General features: G+C 19.8%; 3 protein-coding genes across 3 annotated transcripts; all 3 read left to right on the forward strand. All coding sequences in view use genetic code 6, as the record gives it.

The window, feature by feature from the left end:
- Window positions 1–1,413: 1,413 nt before the first annotated feature.
- On the forward strand, window positions 1,414–10,037 carry TTHERM_00937670 (kinase domain protein; the record flags this gene model as incomplete). The annotated part of the gene is made up of 21 exons (XM_001020438.2): window positions 1,414–1,846; window positions 3,112–3,306; window positions 3,795–3,853; window positions 3,908–3,964; window positions 4,012–4,287; window positions 4,540–4,638; window positions 4,870–4,968; window positions 5,025–5,382; window positions 5,596–5,787; window positions 5,981–6,084; window positions 6,136–6,195; window positions 6,258–6,530; window positions 6,652–6,695; window positions 6,990–7,079; window positions 7,413–7,502; window positions 7,816–7,905; window positions 8,231–8,320; window positions 8,650–8,739; window positions 9,089–9,178; window positions 9,496–9,585; window positions 9,923–10,037. 21 exons carry the CDS (start codon window positions 1,414–1,416, stop codon window positions 10,035–10,037), a joined length of 2,994 nt encoding a protein of 997 aa, XP_001020438.2.
- A 3,340-nt stretch (window positions 10,038–13,377) lies between these two features.
- On the forward strand, window positions 13,378–21,080 carry TTHERM_000937671 (kinase domain protein; the record flags this gene model as incomplete). Its single annotated transcript, XM_012798684.1, has 19 exons — window positions 13,378–13,908; window positions 15,245–15,439; window positions 15,907–15,965; window positions 16,020–16,076; window positions 16,124–16,399; window positions 16,713–16,811; window positions 17,084–17,164; window positions 17,222–17,576; window positions 17,793–17,984; window positions 18,171–18,283; window positions 18,333–18,392; window positions 18,454–18,726; window positions 18,855–18,898; window positions 19,172–19,261; window positions 19,575–19,664; window positions 19,978–20,067; window positions 20,381–20,521; window positions 20,835–20,924; window positions 20,990–21,080. Exons 1-19 carry the CDS (start codon window positions 13,470–13,472, stop codon window positions 21,078–21,080), a joined length of 2,835 nt encoding a protein of 944 aa, XP_012654138.1. The 5' UTR covers window positions 13,378–13,469.
- Window positions 21,081–22,998: 1,918 nt separating this feature from the next.
- Window positions 22,999–23,661, forward strand: TTHERM_000937673 (hypothetical protein; the record flags this gene model as incomplete). Its single annotated transcript, XM_012798685.1, has 3 exons — window positions 22,999–23,044; window positions 23,220–23,389; window positions 23,632–23,661. 3 exons carry the CDS (start codon window positions 22,999–23,001, stop codon window positions 23,659–23,661), a joined length of 246 nt encoding a protein of 81 aa, XP_012654139.1.
- Between the last annotated feature and the right edge of the window lie 859 nt (window positions 23,662–24,520).

The raw sequence follows: 24,520 nt of genomic DNA on the forward strand, positions 1-24,520 counted from the left end.
TTGAAATTTGTAAAAATTAATTATAATTCAGATATAAGTTATTATAAATAATCTTAAAGCTATGAAATATATATGATACTAGTGATAATTGATAAATAATATATCAAAATACTATTTTTAGTTTTGCTGATTAAAAATTGAAGATCTTAATTAATTAATTAATAGTATTCAACAGTATTTGTATTTAATAAAATGAAGATATATTTAATTTATTAATGAAATCTTGCCTTTTTGATTTGCAGATTTCTTAAGAAATCTGATTAATTATATTTTTAATTTATAATAAATATAAATGATTACAATTCCACTACTTTATGATAGATACTTTCATTGTGTTAGCTTATAGTGATATACATACGCTAACCTATTATAATTATAAAAAAGAAAAAGAATAATATTATTCTTAATAAAAGCTTTCATATAATTTTATATTCGTAAATTTCCCAAAACCATAAACTTATCATCAAAATACATTTTTAAAAATGTTAATATTTGACGCCATTTTTCATTTAAAAAGTATTTTAAATAATTTTTCAGAGAGAAAAAATGTTCTAAACTTTAGAATAAAATATTTTTAAAAAATATATGCAAATATATAAAATATTTCTTATTATTATAGTCAATTTATAAACTATAGTGTAATGCATAATAAAAACAACATTATTAGCTCTTAATATATTACCAAAATAAATAAATGGAAGATGATGAACATAATCAGTTTAATTTTAATAAAATAAATTAATTCTTATAGTATTTTAAAGGAAAATATTTATTTATGAGTTAAAAAATATTTTAAATAATGCAAGTATTTTTAATATCTAAATTATATTTTTATTTAAAATAGCGATTCATTCCATTTCCGCCATTTTTTATGGATTATTTTTAGGCCATTTTGTGTGGCTAAATAAACTTGTTTGTATTTTAATATTTAATATTTTCTCATTATAATAAATGTATTTTCATAAATTATAATTTTTTTATATTATGTAGAATTTTTTTAAAAATATTAACTACTTTTAACTATACGCTTGTTGATTATAAACGTATACCATATTGAATTTAATTCCTTTTGATTTAGATATATATTAAAGAACTTTTATTTATTTACTTACTTTATTTTCTTTTATTCAATTATAATAAAGATATAAGATATGGCAAGCTGATTTAATTTACTTTTTGGAAAAACGATGAGCTTAACTATTATTCGCAGATTTTAATAAATGAGATAAACAAGGTAGGTGTCAAAGTTAGTAGAATATTTGACTTTAAATACAGTGGATTTATTTGAAATCTCTATAATATTAATTAAGAAAAGGTAATAACTATTATCAAAAACTATTAAAGTTCAGCAAAAAAACTACTAGCTAGTAAGCAAGCAAAAATCAACAGTCAACAACAAACCATTAAAGGAAAATGTAGCAAAGAATCGAGGAAATTGCAAAAAAGACCTAGGGTTGCAGTATCGATAATCAAAGAATCTTTATGTTCTTCTAACAGCTTAGGAAGTAGCAGAAACATTACAATGATTTTGAATATTTGGGAAATGGATCATTTGCTTTAGTAATCAAAGCTTTTAACAAGAATTCTCAAAGATAAGTTGCACTAAAAATTGTTCTATGCAACTAAAATGAACCTAGCGAGGAGGAGTCTGTTTTGAAGGAGTACAATTTACTTTTGAAGATTAAGAATTGTCCATACCTTGTCGACGTCTACAATCATTTCTATGTCTATGAAGAAAAAATCATAATCGAAGATTCAGATGATGAAGAATAAATAGCTGAAAAACCTAAAAAGCAAAATGAAAAATTGAAGTCCTTCTTAGTCTTAGAACTCGAATTTTGCAAGAGTAAAGATTATTTTGCCATTTTATATTTAAATTTTAACAAAAAAGTAGATCCAAAAGCAGATTACTATGAATAATATCATTCAGTTTAAACGTATGATTAAATTTCAACTTTATGATAATAAACTCCATTTTAAGCGTACCAATTTAAAGGGATTAGAGTGTTTACCTAAATTTTAAAGGTACGCTCAAATATTCTGATGTTAAATGAAGACTTTATTGATAATTTTGATTATTAAGCATTTAGATAAATTCATCATAATAATCAAATTAATGAATAATGAATGAAAATAGAAAGGAAAGATGTTTTACTTTTTCTTGTTTTTCAAATCAACTAATTTATATATTGATTGACTTTGATATCAAGATATTTTTCTTAAATCAATTAATTAACAAAATAAATGAATATACCTTATTCATTTATTTATTTCATCTCTTTAGTTATCATATATCATGAATGAATTTCATTCAAAAATAATATGAAAATTTAATAAGGTGATTCATTCATTTTTACATAAAATTTGCATCCTTCATTCCACTTAATACTGACATATGTACTATCATTTCCTTTAACAGATATTTTATTTATTTTACTTAAGATTCATTCATTTTACAAAAATTTTATCATGGATCTTATTTCATTCATTTTGATGAATTTTTTCTAACTAATTTTTGCAATAAAAATCTTAATTTATTTTGATGAATTTACTAAATATTTTTAAATTTTATTTTTATCAAACAAAACTATCAATATTGTCATCATACATCTAAATAAAGGATATTTTATTTAACATTATTTATATTTATATTTTTTATCATCCCTTTATATTTTTGATATGCGCAAATATTTTTTAATTAATAATAAATAAATTTATGGCAAATATAATATTTATTCATTATTAATCATATAAAACAAAATAAATTGAATTTTATAATAAATTATTTAGATTATGCAATTACTAATTAACAAAATGAGAAATAAATAATAAATTTAAGCAATATTTAAAAGAATTATAACAATTAAATAAAATAAACACCTTTTTATGTTTTTATTTAACAAGGAAGAGATAAAAATAAGAAAATTTACAATATTAAAGGCAAAACCCAAATAAAAATATTATTTTAAAAAGCTTTAAGATAAGCTTGATTTTATTATTAAATATATAAAAATAGAACAAAATTTATCATTTTTTCTAAATATTTTTATATTTTAAAAATAAATATTTATAAATAATCATATTATTTACATCCATTTTAAATTTAAATAGCAAATTTAGCAGATTACTTCAGATATTGTAGACATTAGAAATAATATCCTGATAAGTAAATGAAAGAAATCCTAGCTATTCAAATTCTTGATGGAATATCCTTCCTCCATTAGAAATCGTTCCTACATCGAGATATCAAACCAAACAACATCCTTCTTTAGTTTGATAACTAAAACAATCCGATTATCAAGATTTGTAAATATTTTTTATTTAAATTTACATATTTTAAAGAAGATACTCTACTCTTAATTAAAAAATTCAAAATAGAAATAAATAATTTTTAATAATTTAAGATTTTATTGATTTTAATTAAAAATTATTAAATTTTAAACAAAAAAATTAAATAAAACATGAGGAAATGTAAATTTATATTTCTATCTCTGAATAAAAATTTTAAATAAACTTTATCAATAGCTTATTTAAAGAAAGAAAAATTTAGAAATTTTCTTAAAAATAATATTTTTTCTCGATTTTAGATCGAGAGTTAACAAAATCAATAATAATATTTCTTAAAATTTTATGATTTTATATTTGATTAAATAAAAAAGATTAGTTTTATTTAAATCTCCCTAAAATAATTTTTAATATGAAAGCTTGATTATTATAAGGTCTCTAACATTGCAAATATACTTTTTATTTTAAGAAATCAATAATATAAATCTTAATAAAATAATATTTTATAGGTGATTTAGCTTTTGCTTCATTCATATCTCCAAGCCAATCATAGATCCACACTAAACAGGTAAGTTAATTCTTTAAGTTTTTTTATAATCTAAAAGAAAAATATAAAAATTAGAAAGGAACTAGAGAATATATGCCTCCAGAATTATAGTCAGACATATGGAGAAAAGAAGTAAACTTTTTTTATTTTAATAGTGATTAAAAAAAACATTTTTAAAGAGTGACTTATTCTAAGTTGGGATAGTTCTATTAGAACTTGATAACATTGAAAAATTCGATTTCTTGAAGACAACAGATGATGAAAGGTATGCTCTAAGAAATGGTTAAATATTCCCAACTTATTTTCTTGACAGAAAATCTAACATTTTCTAAATTGCTTAAACATTCTTGAATCCTAACTTTAAAGAACGTTAATCTGCATAAAAGTTTCTTGAATAGCTTCTATGGAAAGATCCTTAATATCAAAACATTGAATTGAGTTCTATCATCATTATGGTAATAATTAATCTTATTTCATCACTTAGAAATTAAAAAAAGGAATGTTTTAAGATTTGAGACATTAAAAACTTGTTAATAAATAATTCATTTAAACTAATCTTCTAATTTTAAGTTTTTAAACAGTTTTATTAACTTTTAATTTAACTTCTTTTAATATTTAAATGGTATATTTAGCATTTTATAACTTAAAAAATAAATAAAAATTTATCAATTTTGTAATAATTTAAAATATTAATTTTAACTTATCAGCCATAATTAGGGAAGAAAGTACATGAAATACTAAATACTAATTCTCAGTAAGCATAAGGTTTGAATGCAAGTTAAAATATTCAAGAATCTATGTTGAAAGTAATTAATTTGTTTCTCAAAAAATATAAATAATTGGTTCAAAATTTAATTGCTGAATTTCTTCAGAAGCTAAATTTTTTATCTATCATAAATCTAATTAGTTTCTTTAGATTATATAAATTTATCATTTTTAAAGAAATTAATTAAAATATTACAAAATATATTTATCTATCTACCTATCTGCTTTAAAAATTATTAAGATTAAAGATTTAAATTTTATTTTAAAAAAAGTCTTAAATCATGCACAAGGTAAGCTAGATCAATTAATAAAGTTAAATCAGTTAGATTCAAAATTCTGTTTAAGCCATGTCATTATCTTAGATTTATAATGTAGAAAATATTTTATAAATTTATGAATTATATTTTTATTGCTTTTTCAAAATTAGGATTAAATTTAGAGCTTGCTCAATGATTACTAAAACAAGATAAAAATTAAAAAAATTTTTACAGAAGATGAATTGAAAAAAGCAATGCTCTAACTGTTTAACAAACAAAATTATAGTAAGAGCTTTTATCTTATTAGCCAAGGAGGGAAAGGACTTATCATTGGTGCATATAATTTAAAAGATAAAAGAGATTGTGTACTTAAAATATAAAAAGTTTAATCAAAATCTCGTATTATAAAAGAAATCAGCATTCTTAAATGCTGTCAAATGCCTTTAATTGTAAAATTATATGATTTCTTTTATCTTAATGTTGTTTAAAAGGAGGATTTCGTAGTCTACGAGTTAGAAAAATGTGATTGTAAATAAATAATTACTTTTTACTTTAATATAATAGGAAGAGTGTGGTCAAGATAGATTTTTTAAGGACCATGTTTTATAATTTTTTTTAATTAAGTTGATTGAAAAAAATTTATAATAATTGGTACTTTAAAAAATCTGTTTTGAACACACTTTTCCTATTGTATATTTTATTCTTAATTTTTGTTAAATTATATATTTATTTATTGAATAGGTGACCTTAAGGCTTACTTAGAAAAAAAGTAAAATGATTAGCAATTCACTTAAGAAGTTAAAGAAGAAATTGCTATTTAAATGATGGATTCTGTTAATTACATACATAAACATAATATCATCCACAGAGATATTAAGCCTTAAAATTTTTTAGTTTAAGAAAGCAATAGCTCTATCCCAGCAATCAAATTAAGTAATTATTCTCTTTATGCTATTAATTTGTCAATATTTTATTTAATTAAATTAAATTAATTTAATGTTATTTAAACATTTTAATAACTTAATTGTATTTTTATACATTTTAATTTGATTTTATCTATAATAAAATAATATTATTAATATATTTGTATTATTTAGCTTCATTTATCTTTTATTTTTATTCTTAGGTGACTTTGATGAAGCTGATTTTTTAAGATTAGATGAAGAGTATGGTTATGATTCTAATGGAAATTGGATTCTATAATAATATTTTGCACCTAATTGTGATGGGGTAAATAAATAAAAATGAATTTAAAGTAAATTTTTATTATTTTGGTATAAGTGTGGAACATTTGGTTATTGGGCACCTGAGTAAATATATGAAAAGTAATCAACAATAGAAGTAAATTAATTAGATTAAAATTTTATTAGATTTGAATGAAATTTTTTTTATATTATTTAAAGTGTGATGTATTTAGTCTAGGAATATCTTTATCGTTGTTAGATAACTTTTAAAAATTATAACCAGTTTATCATTATGAATGTTTAAAAATTGGAAAATAATTTGTGGAACCTTTTGAACCTTATAAGGGCTAACTAGATTTAATTAATAGACAAACTAAAATTTATTAGAAAGCAATTATGTACTCATTGGTTTATGATAAATACAAAAGAAAAGATTTGCCATAAATTTTAGATAATTTCAAATAAAATTATTTTTCTAAAGAGATAAAATAAGTAAGAATAATCATTTTATGTTTTTCTAATTTTTTTAGAATATTTTAAATTTTTTTAATTTAAGGCTATTATTTGACAGAAATAAGTTTATTTATTTATTTTTATTAAATTATTCGATTAGATTTCTTTAATTAATGATCATTAAATTGCTTAAATCAGTTTTAAGTAATTATATTAACTTTTTATTAATTATTAAATTTTTTTAAATTAAAATATTTGTGAAAATTGATTAGGCTTGTATTAAAATTAGTGCAAGACTTGTTTTTTAGTATTTCGATTTATATATGTTTTAATTTAATTTTTTCAAAAATAGAAAATTGTTTTTTAAAAATTTAAATTGTAATTAACTTTTGATTGTCAATAGTCAATGTGTTAATTTTTGATAATTCGATAAAATTTTCAAAACAAATTCAAAGAAACAAACAAACAAAAAAACATATTTTAATAATATTTTTGAAGGGATAATAAGATTGGTGCAGAAGGAGCAAAACATATTGGAATGAGCTTAGAAAAGTGTCAAAATATCACTTCTTTGAATCTCAATCTATGGTAATTTTGTTAAATATTTATTTGATTAAGTTTGTTAGTTGAAGTTGTAAAATATGTAAGGCCGTAAAGAAGTAAATAAGTGATTAATTTGTTAAGCAAAAGATGCTTTTGATTATGAATGAATGAATGAATTCATTCAATCACTCATTTCTTCATTCAATCACTCATTTCTTCATTCAAATATCTTCTTTTTTTTTATTTAATTAATTACTTACATACTCATCCAGCTACTTATTTACTTACTTATTTTAATTTTCAATTTTATTATGATTTTCAAAACAAATTCAAAGAAACAAACAAACAAAAAAACATATTTTAATAATATTTTTGAAGGGAAAATAGAATTGGTGCAGAAGGAGCAAAACATATTGGAATGAGCTTAGAAAAGTGTCAAAATATCACTTCTTTGAATCTCAATGTTAGGTAATTTTGTTAAATATTTATTTGATTAAGTTTGTTAGTTGAAGTTTTAAAATATGTAAGGCCGTAAAGAAATAAATAAGTGATTAATTTGTTAAGCAAAAGATGCTTTTGATTATGAATGAATGAATTCATTCAATCACTCATTTCTTCATTCAAATATCTTCTTTTTTTTTATTTAATTAATTACTTACATACTCATCCAGCTACTTATTTACTTACTTACTTATTTTAATTTTCAATTTTATTATGATTTTCAAAACAAATTCAAAGAAACAAACAAACAAAAAAACATATTTTAATAATATTTTTGAAGGTACAATTACATTGGTGCAGAAGGAGCAAAACATATTGGAATGAGCTTAGAAAAGTGTCAAAATATCACTTTTTTGAATCTCAATCTATGGTAATTTTGTTAAATATTTATTTGATTAAGTTTGTTAGTTGAAGTTGTAAAATATGTAAGGCCGTAAAGAAGTAAATAAGTGATTAATTTGTTAAGCAAAAGATGCTTTTGATTATGAATGAATGAATGAATTCATTCAATCACTCATTTCTTCATTCAAATATCTTCTTTTTTTTTATTAAATTAATTACTTACATACTCATCCAGCTACTTATTTACTTACTTACTTACTTACTTATTTTAATTTTCAATTTTATTATGATTTTCAAAACAAATTCAAAGAAACAAACAAACAAAAAAACATATTTTAATAATATTTTTGAAGGGAAAATAGAATTGGTGCAGAAGGAGCAAAACATATTGGAATGAGCTTAGAAAAGTGTCAAAATATCACTTCTTTGAATCTCAATCTATGGTAATTTTGTTAAATATTTATTTGATTAAGTTTGTTAGTTGAAGTTGTAAAATATGTAAGGCCGTAAAGAAATAAATAAGTGATTAATTTGTTAAGCAAAAGATGCTTTTGATTATGAATGAATTAATGAATTCATTCAATCACTCATTTCTTTATTCAAATATCTTCTTTTTTTTTATTTAATTAATTACTTACATACTCATCCAGCTACTTATTTACTTACTTACTTACTTACTTACTTATTTTAATTTTCAATTTTATTATGATTTTCAAAACAAATTCAAAGAAACAAACAAACAAAAAAACATATTTTAATAATATTTTTGAAGGTACAATTACATTGGTGCAGAAGGAGCAAAACATATTGGAATGAGCTTAGAAAAGTGTCAAAATATCACTTCTTTGAATCTCAATCTATGGTAATTTTGTTAAATATTTATTTGATTAAGTTTGTTAGTTGAAGTTGTAAAATATGTAAGGCCGTAAAGAAGTAAATAAGTGATTAATTTGTAAAGCAAAAGATGCTTATGATTATGAATGAATGAATGAATTCATTCAATCACTCATTTCTTCATTCAAATATCTTCTTTTTTTTTATTAAATTAATTACTTACATACTCATCCAGCTACTTATTTACTTACTTACTTACTTACTTACTTACTTACTTACTTACTTACTTATTTTAATTTTCAATTTTATTATGATTTTCAAAACAAATTTAAAGAAACAAACAAACAAAAAAACATATTTTAATAATATTTTTGAAGGTAAAATAACATTGGTGCAGAAGGAGCAAAACATATTGGAATGAGCTTAGAAAAGTGTCAAAATATCACTTCTTTGAATCTCAATGTTAGGTAATTTTGTTAAATATTTATTTGATTAAGTTTGTTAGTTGAAGTTGTAAAATATGTAAGGCCGTAATGAAGTAAATAAGTGATTAATTTGTTAAGCAAAAGATGCTTTTGATTATGAATGAATGAATTCATTCAATCACTCATTTCTTCATTCAAATATCTTCTTTTTTTTTATTAAATTAATTACTTACATACTCATCCAGCTACTTATTTACTTAGTTACTTACTTATTTTAATTTTCAATTTTATTATGATTTTCAAAACAAATTCAAAGAAACAAACAAACAAAAAAACATATTTTAATAATATTTTTGAAGGGGAAATGAAATTGGTGCAGAAGGAGCAAAACATATTGGAATGAGCTTAGAAAAGTGTCAAAATATCACTTCTTTGAATCTCAATCTATGGTAATTTTGTTAAATATTTATTTGATTAAGTTTGTTAGTTGAAGTTGTAAAATATGTAAGGCCGTAAAGAAGTAAATAAGTGATTAATTTGTTAAGCAAAAGATGCTTTTGATTATGAATGAATGAATGAATTCATTCAATCACTCATTTCTTCATTCAAATATCTTCTTTTTTTTTATTAAATTAATTACTTACATACTCATCCAGCTACTTATTTACTTACTTACTTACTTACTTACTTACTTACTTATTTTAATTTTCAATTTTATTATGATTTTCAAAACAAATTCAAAGAAACAAACAAACAAAAAAACATATTTTAATAATATTTTTGAAGGGATAATAAGATTGGTGCAGAAGGAGCAAAACATATTGGAATGAGCTTAGAAAAGTGTCAAAATATCACTTCTTTGAATCTCAATCTATGGTAATTTTGTTAAATATTTATTTGATTAAGTTTGTTAGTTGAAGTTGTAAAATATGTAAGGCCGTAAAGAAGTAAATAAGTGATTAATTTGTTAAGCAAAAGATGCTTTTGATTATGAATGAATGAATGAATGAATTCATTCAATCACTCATTTCTTCATTCAAAACATACTCATCCAGCTACTTATTAACTTACTTATTTTAATTTTCAATTTTATTATGATTTTCAAAACAAATTCAAAGAAACAAACAAACAAAAAAACATATTTTAATAATATTTTTGAAGGAATAATAAGATTGGTGCAGAAGGAGCAAAACATATTGGAATGAGCTTAGAAAAGTGTCAAAATATCACTTCTTTGAATCTCTATCTATCGTAATTTTGTTAAATATTTATTTGATTAAGTTTGTTAGTTGAAGTTGTAAAATATGTAAGGCCGTAAAGAAGTAAATAAGTGATTAATTTGTAAAGCAAAAGATGCTTTTGATTATGAATGAATGAATGAATTCATTCAATCACTCATTTCTTCATTCAAATATCTTCTTTTTTTTTATTTAATTAATTACTTACATACTCATCCAGCTACTTATTTACTTACTTACTTACTTATTTTAATTTTCAATTTTATTATGATTTTCAAAACAAATTCAAAGAAACAAACAAACAAAAAAACATATTTTAATAAAATTTTTAAAGCTACAATAACATTGGTGCAGAAGGAGCAAAACATATTGGAATGAGCTTAGAAAAGTGTCAAAATATCACTTCTTTGAATCTCAATATATCGTAATTTTGTTAAATATTTATTTGATTAAGTTTGTTAGTTGAAGTTGTAAAATATGTAAGGCCGTAAAGAAGTAAATAAGTGATTAATTTGTTAAGCAAAAGATGCTTTTGATTATGAAAAAATAGGAAATGAAGTGCACGGCGTCAGATCAAAATTTTATTCCAAAAACCTTAAAATTTTTGAAAAATTGTAAAAAAGTAGAAAAGTAGAAAAGTAGAAAAGTTCCAATAAAAAATAATGGGATATATGGTATATATAATATGATTTTTTAAAAATTATTTTCAATTTGGAAAGTCTGATTAGATGAGTGTGATTATATGGATAATTGAGATAAAAAATATTTAATTTTTTTATTGTGAAATTAGTACGATTTTCCATATCTATATCTGTGACAAAATATCCCGGATGTTAAGTTCTCTATTGATAAATATAATAACATTTTTATCCTAAATTTGATGATATTATAAAATAGATTGATTGATAATTCATTTTATTGTATTTTTTATTTTTTAAAAAGTCTGAAAACTTTTAAATGCGAAAATAATGTAAATCATCATTTTTATGTGAATAAAGATCAATCAATTACCCAATTAATAACACTAAATTGCTTATGGAAATAAAAAATTTTATATGGATTAAAACAAAATATATAAAGAATTTATTAAAATAATATATTTATAATCGAATATTATTAATATAAATAAAAACATTTCTAAAATTTTGAATTTAAAAAATAGGAAGTAAATTAGAATATGAGTGGAAGGCAGACATTAGAGGTTACCTTAGCTAACTCATTTATAAAACTTAAAAGAAAAATTATGAATCCACAGATAACCAAGGTAATATGGCTATCAGAATACCAAAAAGACAAAAATAATAGATTGTCCTCATCCTCTACTAGTTTTAAAATTAATTTATGGAAAATTTGTTCATTTATCTAATTTATCTTCGAAAATTAAAAATACTTCTTTAGTTAAATGATTTATTTTATCAATTAGTTCTATTTTATATTAAGGTAACAAGAGTAGAAAGAAGTATTAAATAATACATTTTTAAAAGTTTATTCTATTAAAAATTTATTTATTATACAAAAAATCCGTATTTTTTATAAGTGATGCTTTTTGTGTTTAAAAAAAAATTAACTTTTAAGATTATTTTACATTTTTAAATGATTCAAATCTGGATGGATGTTAATAATATAAAATAAAATTAATAATAAACTTATATTTTATAAAAGCCAGGTCTTCAGATTTATTGAATATTTGAAAATTATTTAAAATTAATTATAATTCAGACATTAGTTATTATAAAAAATCTTAAATTTAGGAAATATATGCTTGCGATACTGGTAAAAGATGATAAATTGAAATCAAAACACTATTTTTAGTTTTTCTGATTTAAAATTGAAGATCTTAATTAATAGTATTCAACAGTATTTGTATTTAATTAAATGAAGATATATTTAGTTTATTAATGAAATCTTGCCTTTTTAATTTACGAATTTTTTATGAAATCTGATCAATTATATTAATAAATTTATAATAAATATAAATTATTACAATTCCACTATTTTATGATGATACTTTCATTTTGTTAATTTATAGTGATATACATACTCTAACCTATTATAATTATAAACAACAAAAAGCAAGCATAGTATGATTCTTTATAAAAACTTTTAAAGAATTTAAATTATGTAAATTTCCCACAACCATAAACTTATCATCAAAATACATTTTTAAAAAGGTTCATATTTGACGCCATTTTTTTATTTAAATATATTTTAAATAATTTTCCAGAGAGAAAAATATTCAAAGAATCAAATATTTTTAAGTATATAAAATGTAAAATATTTCTTAATTTTCATCTAATCAATTTATAAATTATAATGTAATGAGTAATAAAACAACATTTTTAGATCTTAATATATTAACCAAACAAAATAAATGGGAGGTGATAAATATAATCAGTTTAATTTTAATAAAATAAAATAAATTAATTTTTTAAATATTTTAAAATCAAATAAATATTTTAGAGTTAAAAAATATTATGAATAATGCCCATATTTTTATAATTAAATTATATTTTTATTTAAAATAGCAACTTATTGCATTTCCGCCATTTTTTCTTCATTGTATTTCCACAATTATTTGTGGCTAAATAGAATTGTTTGTAATTTAATACTTTAGTTTTTTCTCATTAGAATAAATGTATTTTTCATAAATTATAATGTTTTTTAAATTACCTAGAATTTTTCTTAAAATATTTACTACTATTAAGCTATCTGCTGGCTATAAACGAATACCATATTGAATTTAATTACTTTTGATTTGGATATATAATAAAGAACTTTTTTTATTTACTTACTTAATTTTCTTTGTATTTAATTATTAGAAAGGTTTAAGATATGGCAAGCTGATTTAATTTACTAATAGGAAAAATAATGAGCTTGACTACTATTTGCAGATTTTAATAAATGAGATAAACAAGGAAGGTGTCAAAGTTAGTAGAATATTTGAGTTGAAATACAGTGGATTTTTTTGAAATATCTATAATATTAATTAAGAAAAGGTAATAACTATTATCAAAAACTATTAAAGTTCAGCAAAAAACCACTAGCTAATAAGCAAACAAGTAAAAGTCAACAGTCACCAAACAACAAATCTTACAATGAATATGTAACAAAGAATCAAGGAAATAGCAAAAAAAACCTAGGGCTGCAGCATCGATAATCAAAGAATCTTTATGTTCTTCTAACAGCTTAGAAAATAGCAGAAACATTACAATGATTTTGAATATTTGGGAAATGGATCATTCGCTTTAGTAATTAAAGCTATTAACAAGAATTCTCAAAAATAAGTTGCACTAAAAATTGTACTATGCAACTAAAATGAATCTAACGAGGAAGAGTCTGCTTTGAAAGAGTACGATTTACTTAAGAAGATTAAGCATTGTCCATATCTTGTTGATGTTTACAATCAATTCTATGTCTATGAAGAAGAAATCATTATTTAAGATTCAGATGATGAAGAGTAAATAGCTGAAAAACCTAAAAATCAAAATGAAAAATTGAAGTCCTTCTTAGTCTTAGAACTCGAATTTTGCAAGAGTAAAGATTATTAAACCATTTTATATTTAAATTTTAACAAAAAAGTAGATCAAAAAACAGATTACTATGAATAATATCAATCAGTTTAAACGTATGATTAAATTTCAACTTTTTGATAATAAACGCCATTTTAAGCTTGTCAATTTAAAGGGTTTAGAGTGTTTAGCTTAGTTTTAATGCCCACACTCAAATATTTGGAAGTTAAATGAAGACATTATTGATAATTTTGATTATTGAGCATTAAGATAAAATCATAATAATAATCAAATTAATGAACAATGAATGAAAATAGATAGGAAAGATGTTTTACTTTTTCTTGTTTTTCAAGTCAACTAATTAATATATTGAATGACTTTGATAATTAAAGATATTTTTATTAAATCAATTGATTAATAAAATAAATGAATATCCCAAACTCATTTATTTATTTCATCTCTTTAGTTATCATATAGCATGAATGAATTTCATTCAAATATAAGAAGAAAATTTAATATGGTGATTCATTCATTTTTACATAAAATTTGCATCCTTCATTGCTTTTAACATATATTTTATTTACTTCCTTAAATTTCATTAATTTTACAAAAATTGTATTATGGATCATTCATTATTTCATTCATTTTGATGAATTTTTTCTTACTAATTTTTGTGATGAAAATCTTCATTGATTTTTTATGAATTAATTTACTAACTATTTTTAGATTTCATATCTTTTTCTTATCAAACAAAACTATTAATATTGTCATCATACATCTGAATACAAGAGATATTTCTTAATACTATATTGATTTACATTTTTTATTACCCCTTTATATTTTATTAATATTGATAAGCGCAATTATTAACAATAAATAAATTTATGGCAAATATAATCTTTATTCATTATTAATCATATTATACAAAACAAATTGAATATTAAACTAAAAAATTATTAATTTTATAATAAATTATTGAATAATTAAATTAATTTCAAATAAATTAATGAATCCAAAATATTATTAAATTAAAAATATAGATTATACAATTATAAATTAACAAAATGAAAAATAAATAAATAATAAACATAACCAATAAACAAAAGAAATATAACCATTTAATAAAGTAGATATCTTTACATGTTTTTATTTAACAAGAAAAAGATAAAAATAAGAAAACTTTTTATAAAAATGGCAATTTCCAAATAAAAATACAAAAAGTATTAAAATAGGCATTAATTTTTTGTTAAATATTTATAAAAAGGAGCAAAATTTATGATTTTTTCTAAAATATTCCTATTTTAAAAATATAAATATTTATAAATGATCATATTTTTTACATTTATTTTAAATTTAAATAGCAAATTTAGCAGACTACTTTAGATATTGTAGAGAAAAGAATCAATATCCTGATAAGAAAATGAAAGAAATCCTAACTATCCAAATTCTTGATGGAATATCCTTCCTCCATTAGAAATCGTTCCTACATCGAGATATCAAACCAAACAACATCCTTCTTTAGTTTGATAACTAAAACAATCCGATTATCAAGATTTGTAAATATTTTTATTTAAATTTACATATTTCTAAATAAAATAGAAATACTCTACTCTCAAGACAAAATTTCAAAATAAATCTTAGAAATTTTGAATAATTTTAGATTTTTTTGATTTTAATTAAAAATTAAATAAGGTTAATAACTTTAAATTAATATTTTCATTTTTGATTAAAATTTAAAAATAAACTTTATCAATAACTTTTTAAAGAAAAAAATAATAACAATTTAGAAATTTTATTAAAAAATAATATTTTTTCTTAATTTTAGATGTAGTATAAGCAAATCAATAATTTTATGTCTTAAAATTTTATGATTATATTTGTTAAGATAACAAATATTAGTTTTAAATTTCATTAAAATATATTTTAAAATGAAAGCTTGATTATTATAATCTCTACACATACAAATAACTTTTAATTTTAAGAAATCAATAATAAATCTATAAAAAAAAATAATATTTTTTAGGTGATTTAGGTTTTGCATCTTTCATATCTCCAAGCCAATCAAAGATCCACACTAAATAGGTAAATTAATTCTTTTAGTTTTTTTATAACCTAAAAGAATTATATAAAAATTAGAAAGGAACTAGGGAATATATGCCTCCAGAATCATAGTTAGACATTTGGAGAAGAGAAGTAAACTTTTTGTTATTTTAATAAACATTAAATAAATCATTTTAAAGAGTGACCTATTCTAAGTTGGGATAGTTCTATTAGAACTAGATAACATTCAAAAGTTTGACTTCTTGAAGACTACAGATGATGAAAGGTACGTTCTAAGAAACGGTTAAATATTCCCAAATTAATCACTTGACAGAAAATCTAACATTTTCTAAATTGCTTAAACTTTCTTGAATCCTAACATTAAAGAACGTTAATCTGCATAAATGTTTCTTGAATGGCTTATATGGAAAGATCCGTAATATCAAAGTATTGAATTGAGTTCTATCATCATAATGGTAATAATTAATATTGTCTGACCACTTATAAATTAAAAAAAGATATGTTTTAAGATTTGAGACATTTTAAACTTTGTTGATAAATAACTCATTTAAATTAATCTTCTAATTAAAAGTTTTAAAACAGTTTTATTAACTTTTAATTTAACTTCTTTTAACTTTGAAATGTGCTATATATATCATTTTATAGCTTAAAAAACAATAAAATAAATATTTAATTAAAATTTATATTTTTCTTTTTCATTTAAATAAATTTTGATTGTAGTTTAAAAAAATATTGAAAATAATTTAAAAATTAATTTTAATTTATCAGCCATAATTAGGGAAGAAAGTACATGAAATACTAAACAGTAATCCTCAGTAGGAATAAGGTCTTAATGTAAGTTAAAAAATTTAAGAATCTATGTGGAAAGTAATTAATTTATTTCTCAAAAAATATTTGGTTCAAAATTTAATTGCAGAATTTTTTTAAAATCTAATTAAAATCCTTAAATAAAATAGATTTATCATTTTTAAAAGGTATTAATTAAAATATAATAGAATATATTTATTTATTTATCAATCGGCTTTAAAAAATTATTTTAATACTAAAATAAATTATTATTTGTTAAGAATATAAAATTTCAACAAATTATTAATCAGTTATTAAGTTATCTAAGATTTAAATTTTATTTTTAATAAAAGTCCTAAATCATGCACAAGGTAAGCTAGATCAATTAAAGCTAAAATTCTATTTAAGCCATGTCATAATCTTAGATTTATAAGGTAAAAAGCATTTTATAAATTTATGGATTATATTTTTAATTGTTTTTTAAAAATTAGGTTTAAATTTAGAGCTTGCTAAATGACTACTAAAGCATGATAAAATATAGAATTTTTACAGAAGATGAATTGAAAAAAGCAATGCTATTACTATTTAACAATACAAACTATAGTAAGAGCTTTAATCTGATCAACCAAGGAGGGAAAGGAGTTATTATAGGTGCATATAATTTGAAAGATAAAAGAGATTGTGTACTGAAAATATAAAAGGTTCAATCAAAATCTCGTATAATAAAAGAAATTAGCATTCTTAAATGCTGTCAAATGCCTTTAATTGTAAAATTATACAATTCATTTTATCTTGATGTTGCTAAAAAGGAGGATTTCGTAGTCTATGAGTTAGAAAAGTGTGATTGTAAACCATTACTTTTTATTTTAATATAATAGGAAAAGTGTAGTTTAGACAGATTTTTTAAGTACAAATTTTTATAAATTTTTTTTAATCAAGTTGATAAAAAATTTATAAAAATTGGTTCTTAAAAAATCTGTCAAGACTACACTTTTCCTATTATATATTTTATTCTTAATTTTTGTTAAATTAGAATATATTTATTATTTATTTATTGAATAGGTGACCTTAAAGCTTACTTAGAAAAAAAGTAAAATGGTTAGCAATTATCTTAAGAAGTTAAAGAAGAAATTGCTATTTAAATGATGGATTCTGTTAATTACATGCATAAACATAATATCATCCACAGAGATATTAAGCCTTAAAATTTTTTAGTTTAAGAAAGCAATAGCTCTATCCCAGCAATCAAATTAAGTAATTATTCTCTTCATGTTGTTAATTTCTCAATATTTTATTCTAATCACATTAAATTAATTTAATGTTATTTAAACATTTTTTGACTAAATTTTATTTTTATACATTTTAATTAGATTTTATCAATAATAAAAATAATTTTATTATTATATTTGAGTTTTATTTTTCTTTTATTTTTATTCTTAGGTGACTTTGATGAAGCTGATTATTTAAGATTAGATTAAGATTTAGATTACGATCATTTCTTTAATACAGGAGATTGGACTGTAAAAGAATATTTTGCACCTAATTGTGATGGGGTAAAAAATAAAATAAATTTTAAGTAAATATTTATTATTTTGTTATAAGTGTGGAACATTTGGTTATTGGGCACCTGAGTAAATATACTAAAAGTAATCAACAATTGAAGTAAATAAATTAGATTAAAATTTGATTAGATTTGAATGAAATTTAATTTAAATTACTTTAGAGTGATGTATTTAGTCTAGGAATATCTTTATCTTTGTTAGATAACTTTTAAAAATTATAACCTTTATATCATTTTGAAAGTTTAAAAATTGGAAAATATTTTGCGGAAGCTTTTGAACCTTATAATGGCTAATTAGATTTAATTAATAGAAAAACTAAAATTTATTAGAAAGCAATTATGTACTCATTAGTTTATGATAAATACAAAAGAAAAGATTTATCATAAATTTTAGATGATTTCAAATAAAATTATTTTTCTAAAGAGATAAAATAAGTAAAATAATAATCATTTTATGTTTTTCAAATTATTTTAGAATTTTTATTTTTCAATATTTCTAATTTAGTGCTATTATTTAACAAAAATAAGTTTATTTATTTATTTTTATTAAATAATTCGATTAGATTTCTTTAATAAATGATCATGAAATTGCTTAAATTAGTATAAAGTAATTTTTATAACTTTGTATTATTTATTTAATTTTTTAAATTAATATATTTATGAAAGTTGATTATACTTGCCTTAAAATTAGTGTACGACTTATTTTTAAGCATTTTGTATTATATAAATTATAATTAAATTAAAAAAAAACTTTAAAATTGTTTTTTAACTATTTATATTGTAATTTAGTTATAATTGCTATTAATTTTTGATAATTTGATAAAAATTTCTAATCAAATTCAAACAAACAAAAAAACATATTTTAATAATATTTTTGAAGGGATAACAACATTGGTGCAGAAGGAGCAAAACATATTGCAATGAGCTTAGAAAAGTGTCAAAATATCACTTCTTTGAATCTCAATCTTGAGTAATTTTGTTAAATATTTATTTGATTAAGTTTGTTAGTTGAAGTTGTAAAATATGAAAGGAAGTAAAGAAGTAAATAAGTGGTTAATTTGTTAAGCAAAAGATGCTTTTGATTATGAATGAATCAATTCATTCAATCACTCATTTCTTCATTCAAATATCTTCTTTTTTTTTATTTAATTATTTAATTAATTAATTACTTACATACATACTCATCCAGCTACTTATTTATTTTAATTTTCAATTTATTTTATTATGATTTTCAAAACAAATTCAAACAAACAAAAAAACATATTTTAATAATATTTTTGAAGGGGAAATCAAATTGGTGCAGAAGGAGCAAAACATATTGCAATGAGCTTAGAAAAGTGTCAAAATATCACTTCTTTGAATCTCAATCTATGGTAATTTTGTTAAATATTTATTTGATTAAGTTTGTTAGTTGAAGTTGTAAAATATGAAAGGAAGTAAAGAAGTAAATAAGTGGTTAATTTGTTAAGCAAAAGATGCTTTTGATTATGAATGAATCAATTCATTCAATCACTCATTTCTTCATTCAAATATCTTCTTTTTTTTTATTTAATTATTTAATTAATTAATTACTTACATACATACTCATCCAGCTACTTATTTATTTTAATTTTCAATTTATTTTATTATGATTTTCAAAACAAATTAAAACAAACAAAAAAACATATTTTAATAATATTTTTGAAGGGATAACAACATTGGTGCAGAAGGAGCAAAACATATTGCAATGAGCTTAGAAAAGTGTCAAAATATCACTTCTTTGAATCTCAATCTTAGGTAATTTTGTTAAATATTTATTTGATTAAGTTTGTTAGTTGAAGTTGTAAAATATGAAAGGAAGTAAAGAAGTAAATAAGTGGTTAATTTGTTAAGCAAAAGATGCTTTTGATTATGAATGAATCAATTCATTCAATCACTCATTTCTTCATTCAAATATCTTCTTTTTTTTTATTTAATTATTTAATTAATTAATTACTTACATACATACTCATCCAGCTACTTACTTATTTTAATTTTCAATTTATTTTATTATGATTTTCAAAACAAATTCAAACAAACAAAAAAACATATTTTAATAATATTTTTGAAGGGGAAATGAAATTGGTGCATGGAAATGGAAATGGAAATACTCGCACATATAATTTTTTGAAATTGGTGCAGAAGGAGCAAAACATATTGGAATGAGCTTAGAAAAGTGTCAAAATATCACTTCTTTGAATCTCAATCTATGGTAATTTTGTTAAATATTTATTTGATTAAGTTTGTTAGTTGAAGTTGTAAAATATGAAAGGAAGTAAAGAAGTAAATAAGTGGTTAATTTGTTAAGCAAAAGATGCTTTTGATTATGAATGAATCAATTCATTCAATCACTCATTTCTTCATTCAAATATCTTCTTTTTTTTTATTTAATTATTTAATTAATTAATTACTTACATACATACTCATCCAGCTACTTACTTATTTTAATTTTCAATTTATTTTATTATGATTTTCAAAACAAATTCAAACAAACAAAAAAACATATTTTAATAATATTTTTGAAGGTACAACAACATTGGTGCAGAAGGAGCAAAACATATTGCAATGAGCTTAGAAAAGTGTCAAAATATCACTTTTTTCAATTTATATGTGAGGTAGGCTTTTTTTATATAAATATTATATTTTATTTAAGATTTTTTAATTTAAATTATAAAAATAGAAAGGGAAACAATTTGAATGAAAAAGCATTTTTAGATTTAAACTAAATTTCTAATAAGCTTTATTAATTATAAAAACTATAGATTTAATGAATATATTAAAATAAATATTTAACTTTTATGCTAACTAATTAATATGTTATTTAAAATTATTAAAAATTTGTGAAATAATTTTTTATAAAGAGTATTTATTGAAGAAAAAATAAATAAATTTGAACAATATAAAATATAAGATTGACATATTTAATTTTATATTATAATATTTATCAAATTTATTTGCTATTAATTTAATATTTTAAAAATAATTAAAAATCGATTTAATTTAAATTGTAAAGTTTATATTAAACATTTATAAAAACTTGAAATACAATAAAAATATCAGCGAAAATAAAAATAAATTTTATAATTATAAAAACTTTAAAATAATTTCTTAAGCAAGATGATAATATACTTTAGATTTTTTTATATTAAAAATACTAATACTTAAAGTGTTTTTTATATTCAAATCAGAGATGAACAAACATATTACTACCCGCTTATCAATATAGATACCCGTGAAATGCACTACATATCACAATTAAATTAAGGTTTTTTTATTTTTTCTATTTTTGAATCTGTATTTAAAAAATAAAAATGAAAGGTAAAGTCATACTTAAATAATTTAATATTTTGTTAATAATTATAAATTTTTGAATAAAATATTTATTTTCTATATATAAAAAATATCAAGAAAAAGAAGAAGATTAAGATATAAATTAAAGAAGAAAAAGTATTGCTATTTGTAGCAAATTTTTTCTGAAGCTGAGAAGCTACATGTTAATATTAATTAAAAAATAAATTAATTAATTTTTAAATTTTATGTTATTTTATATTAATATATTTATTTATTATTTAATTTAAAATAAATAATTTTAATTTTATTTTATAACAATTAAATAATAAAATATAAATTTAATGTTAATTAATTTTATGTTGTTTTTCCTTTTCTTATTTTATTTAATTAATATTAATTAATTTATATATAAATAAATTGTGAAATCTATCATTATATTCATAATTATTTTTAAATTCATTTTTTGTTTATTTTTTTTATCAACATTTTAACAAATTTCATTGATTAGATACTTACTCTGAAAACAGTTTCCTGTCTGTATTATGATTAATATTTATAAGTATTTTAAAATAAATTACACAGAAAGACAAATGAAGAAATGTATTAATTTTCATAAAACGGAAGATTAAGATTTATCAAAATTATTTTACTTATTTTATTCAGGAATTGTTAAATTATTTAAAATGGAAATCTTTTGATTTTGAAAGGAATGGTCTGAGTTGAAAGACTATTAAAAAGAAAATTCCAAATTAAAATCTTTAGATTAGCAAATAAACAATAATACCATTTTTATCTGCAGACAATTCTCAATCATTCAGAAGGATTTAAACAATTTCTTTTTTGAATCATGACATAATAATATCAATAAAATAAATTTAAATGATGATAAGATTTTGTTGAGATAAGTAATTTTTGATTCATGGCATATTAATTATGAGATTTATGTATAAAAATCACAATAAAGTGCAAATCTCAAAAAATTTCAAATCACAAATCTCTAATCTCAAAATATTTCCAAATTATACTTAGTTAGTTTTTATAAATAATAAAAAAAATTAAAAAGTAAGAAAAAAATTTATTAATCAATATTTAAAATACATAAAATATATAAATATATTGAGTATTTTCTTTTAATTAATTCAATTTTTTTTATTTCTTAAAATACTATTTTTAATTCCTAATTAATTAGATTAATTATCTATCATTTTTTTTCACTTTCTTATCTATTTTCTATTATTTTTCTTTGTAGTTCTAAATAAAATACAGCATCTCCAAATTTATATAAATAATTATTTTTTAAATAAAATAGAGAGAGTATCTTTAAATTAAAAATAAAATAAATAAATAAAAAATATTTTATTATTAATATTATTTTACATTTAGATAGGTATCGAAAAAATGAACAAACATCCTTCATTTTATTCAAAATATCTGCATCTATCCAGTATAAATATACTTATTATCTTTTTATTATTTTAATATTGCATATTGTTCACATTAGCATTTTTTAGGATTCCATCTATGAATCTTAAGATTTGAACTTTTTTAGATTTCCACTTTTTTTTGATTTTTATCAAAGCATATCTCAATTATAAAGATTAAAATCTAATTAATAATAGCGATAAGATGTTTTATAAAAGTATTAATAACACCTGTAGCAGTAAGAAGCACTACTATAACTATCACAAAAATTAACATAAAATTGAAAGAATCTCAACAAAATGCTTTTGAATCAATAAAAAAATAGTAATAGTCAAAAAAATGGAAGTATCGATTTATTTAAGAACTGGTATTATTTATTTTTATTACTGGCTTTACATCTTTCAATTTAATATTATTATATCAAAATTAATTATTAATTAAAATTTTTATTTACCTTAGATTTAATTCCAAATTTTTTTTTAAATTAGAAATAAATTAAACAATTAAATTTGTATTAGAAAATAAATATAAACAATAAAATTTTATTATTATTAGTTCCTTAAAAGCAAAAACCTTAATTTATTGTATTATTTATGCTTAATAAAATAGTTTATTCAAACACAAATTATAAATAAATGAATGAATGAATGAATAAACACCAAAAACCGTAATACAAGGTGGCCATAAATTGTTAATTGACTGAAATTGTTATTTATTTATTTTATTTAGAATTTTTTAATTTGGTGAAAAAATTTAAAAAATAAAAATAGCTGTTTTTTATATAAATATTTCTATATTTGTTTGATAAATTTAAAATTAGATAAAAAGCAAAATAAATAAAAAATTTGTTCTAAAAAATTTATAATTAGGCAACAAATAAAATAGAAATAAATTTAAAAAATGAATATGCGAAATGAAAATTTTTTATAAATGAATTTGAATTAGTTTGAAAAAAAGATTGAAAAAACAAACAAAAAAGTTGATAATTAAATTAACTATGCAAACTAGCTAGCTATAAAACTTTTGGTTTATAAAATTTATTTATTTTATTTAGAATTTTTTAATTTGGTGAAAAAATTTAAAAAATAAAAATAGCTGTTTTTTATATAAATATTTCTATATTTGTTTGATAAATTTAATTTTAGATAAAAAGCAAAATAAATAAAAATTTTGTTCTAAAAAATTGATAATTACACAACAAATAAAATAGAAATAAATTTAAAAAATGAATATGCGAAATGAAAATTTTTTATAAATGAATTTGAATTAGTTTGAAAAAAAGATTGAAAAAACAAACAAAAAAGTTGATAATTAAATTAACTATGCAAACTAGCTAGCTATAAAACTTTTGGTTTATAAAATTTATTTATTTTATTTAGAATTTTTTAATTTGGTGAAAAAATTTAAAAAATAAAAATAGCTGTTTTTTATATAAATATTTCTATATTTGTTTGATAAATTTAATTTTAGATAAAAAGCAAAATAAATAAAAATTTTG

The sequence above is a fragment of the Tetrahymena thermophila genome, assembly GCF_000189635.1.
Source record: "Tetrahymena thermophila SB210 genomic scaffold scf_8254570, whole genome shotgun sequence".
Lineage (NCBI taxonomy): Eukaryota > Ciliophora > Oligohymenophorea > Hymenostomatida > Tetrahymenidae > Tetrahymena > Tetrahymena thermophila.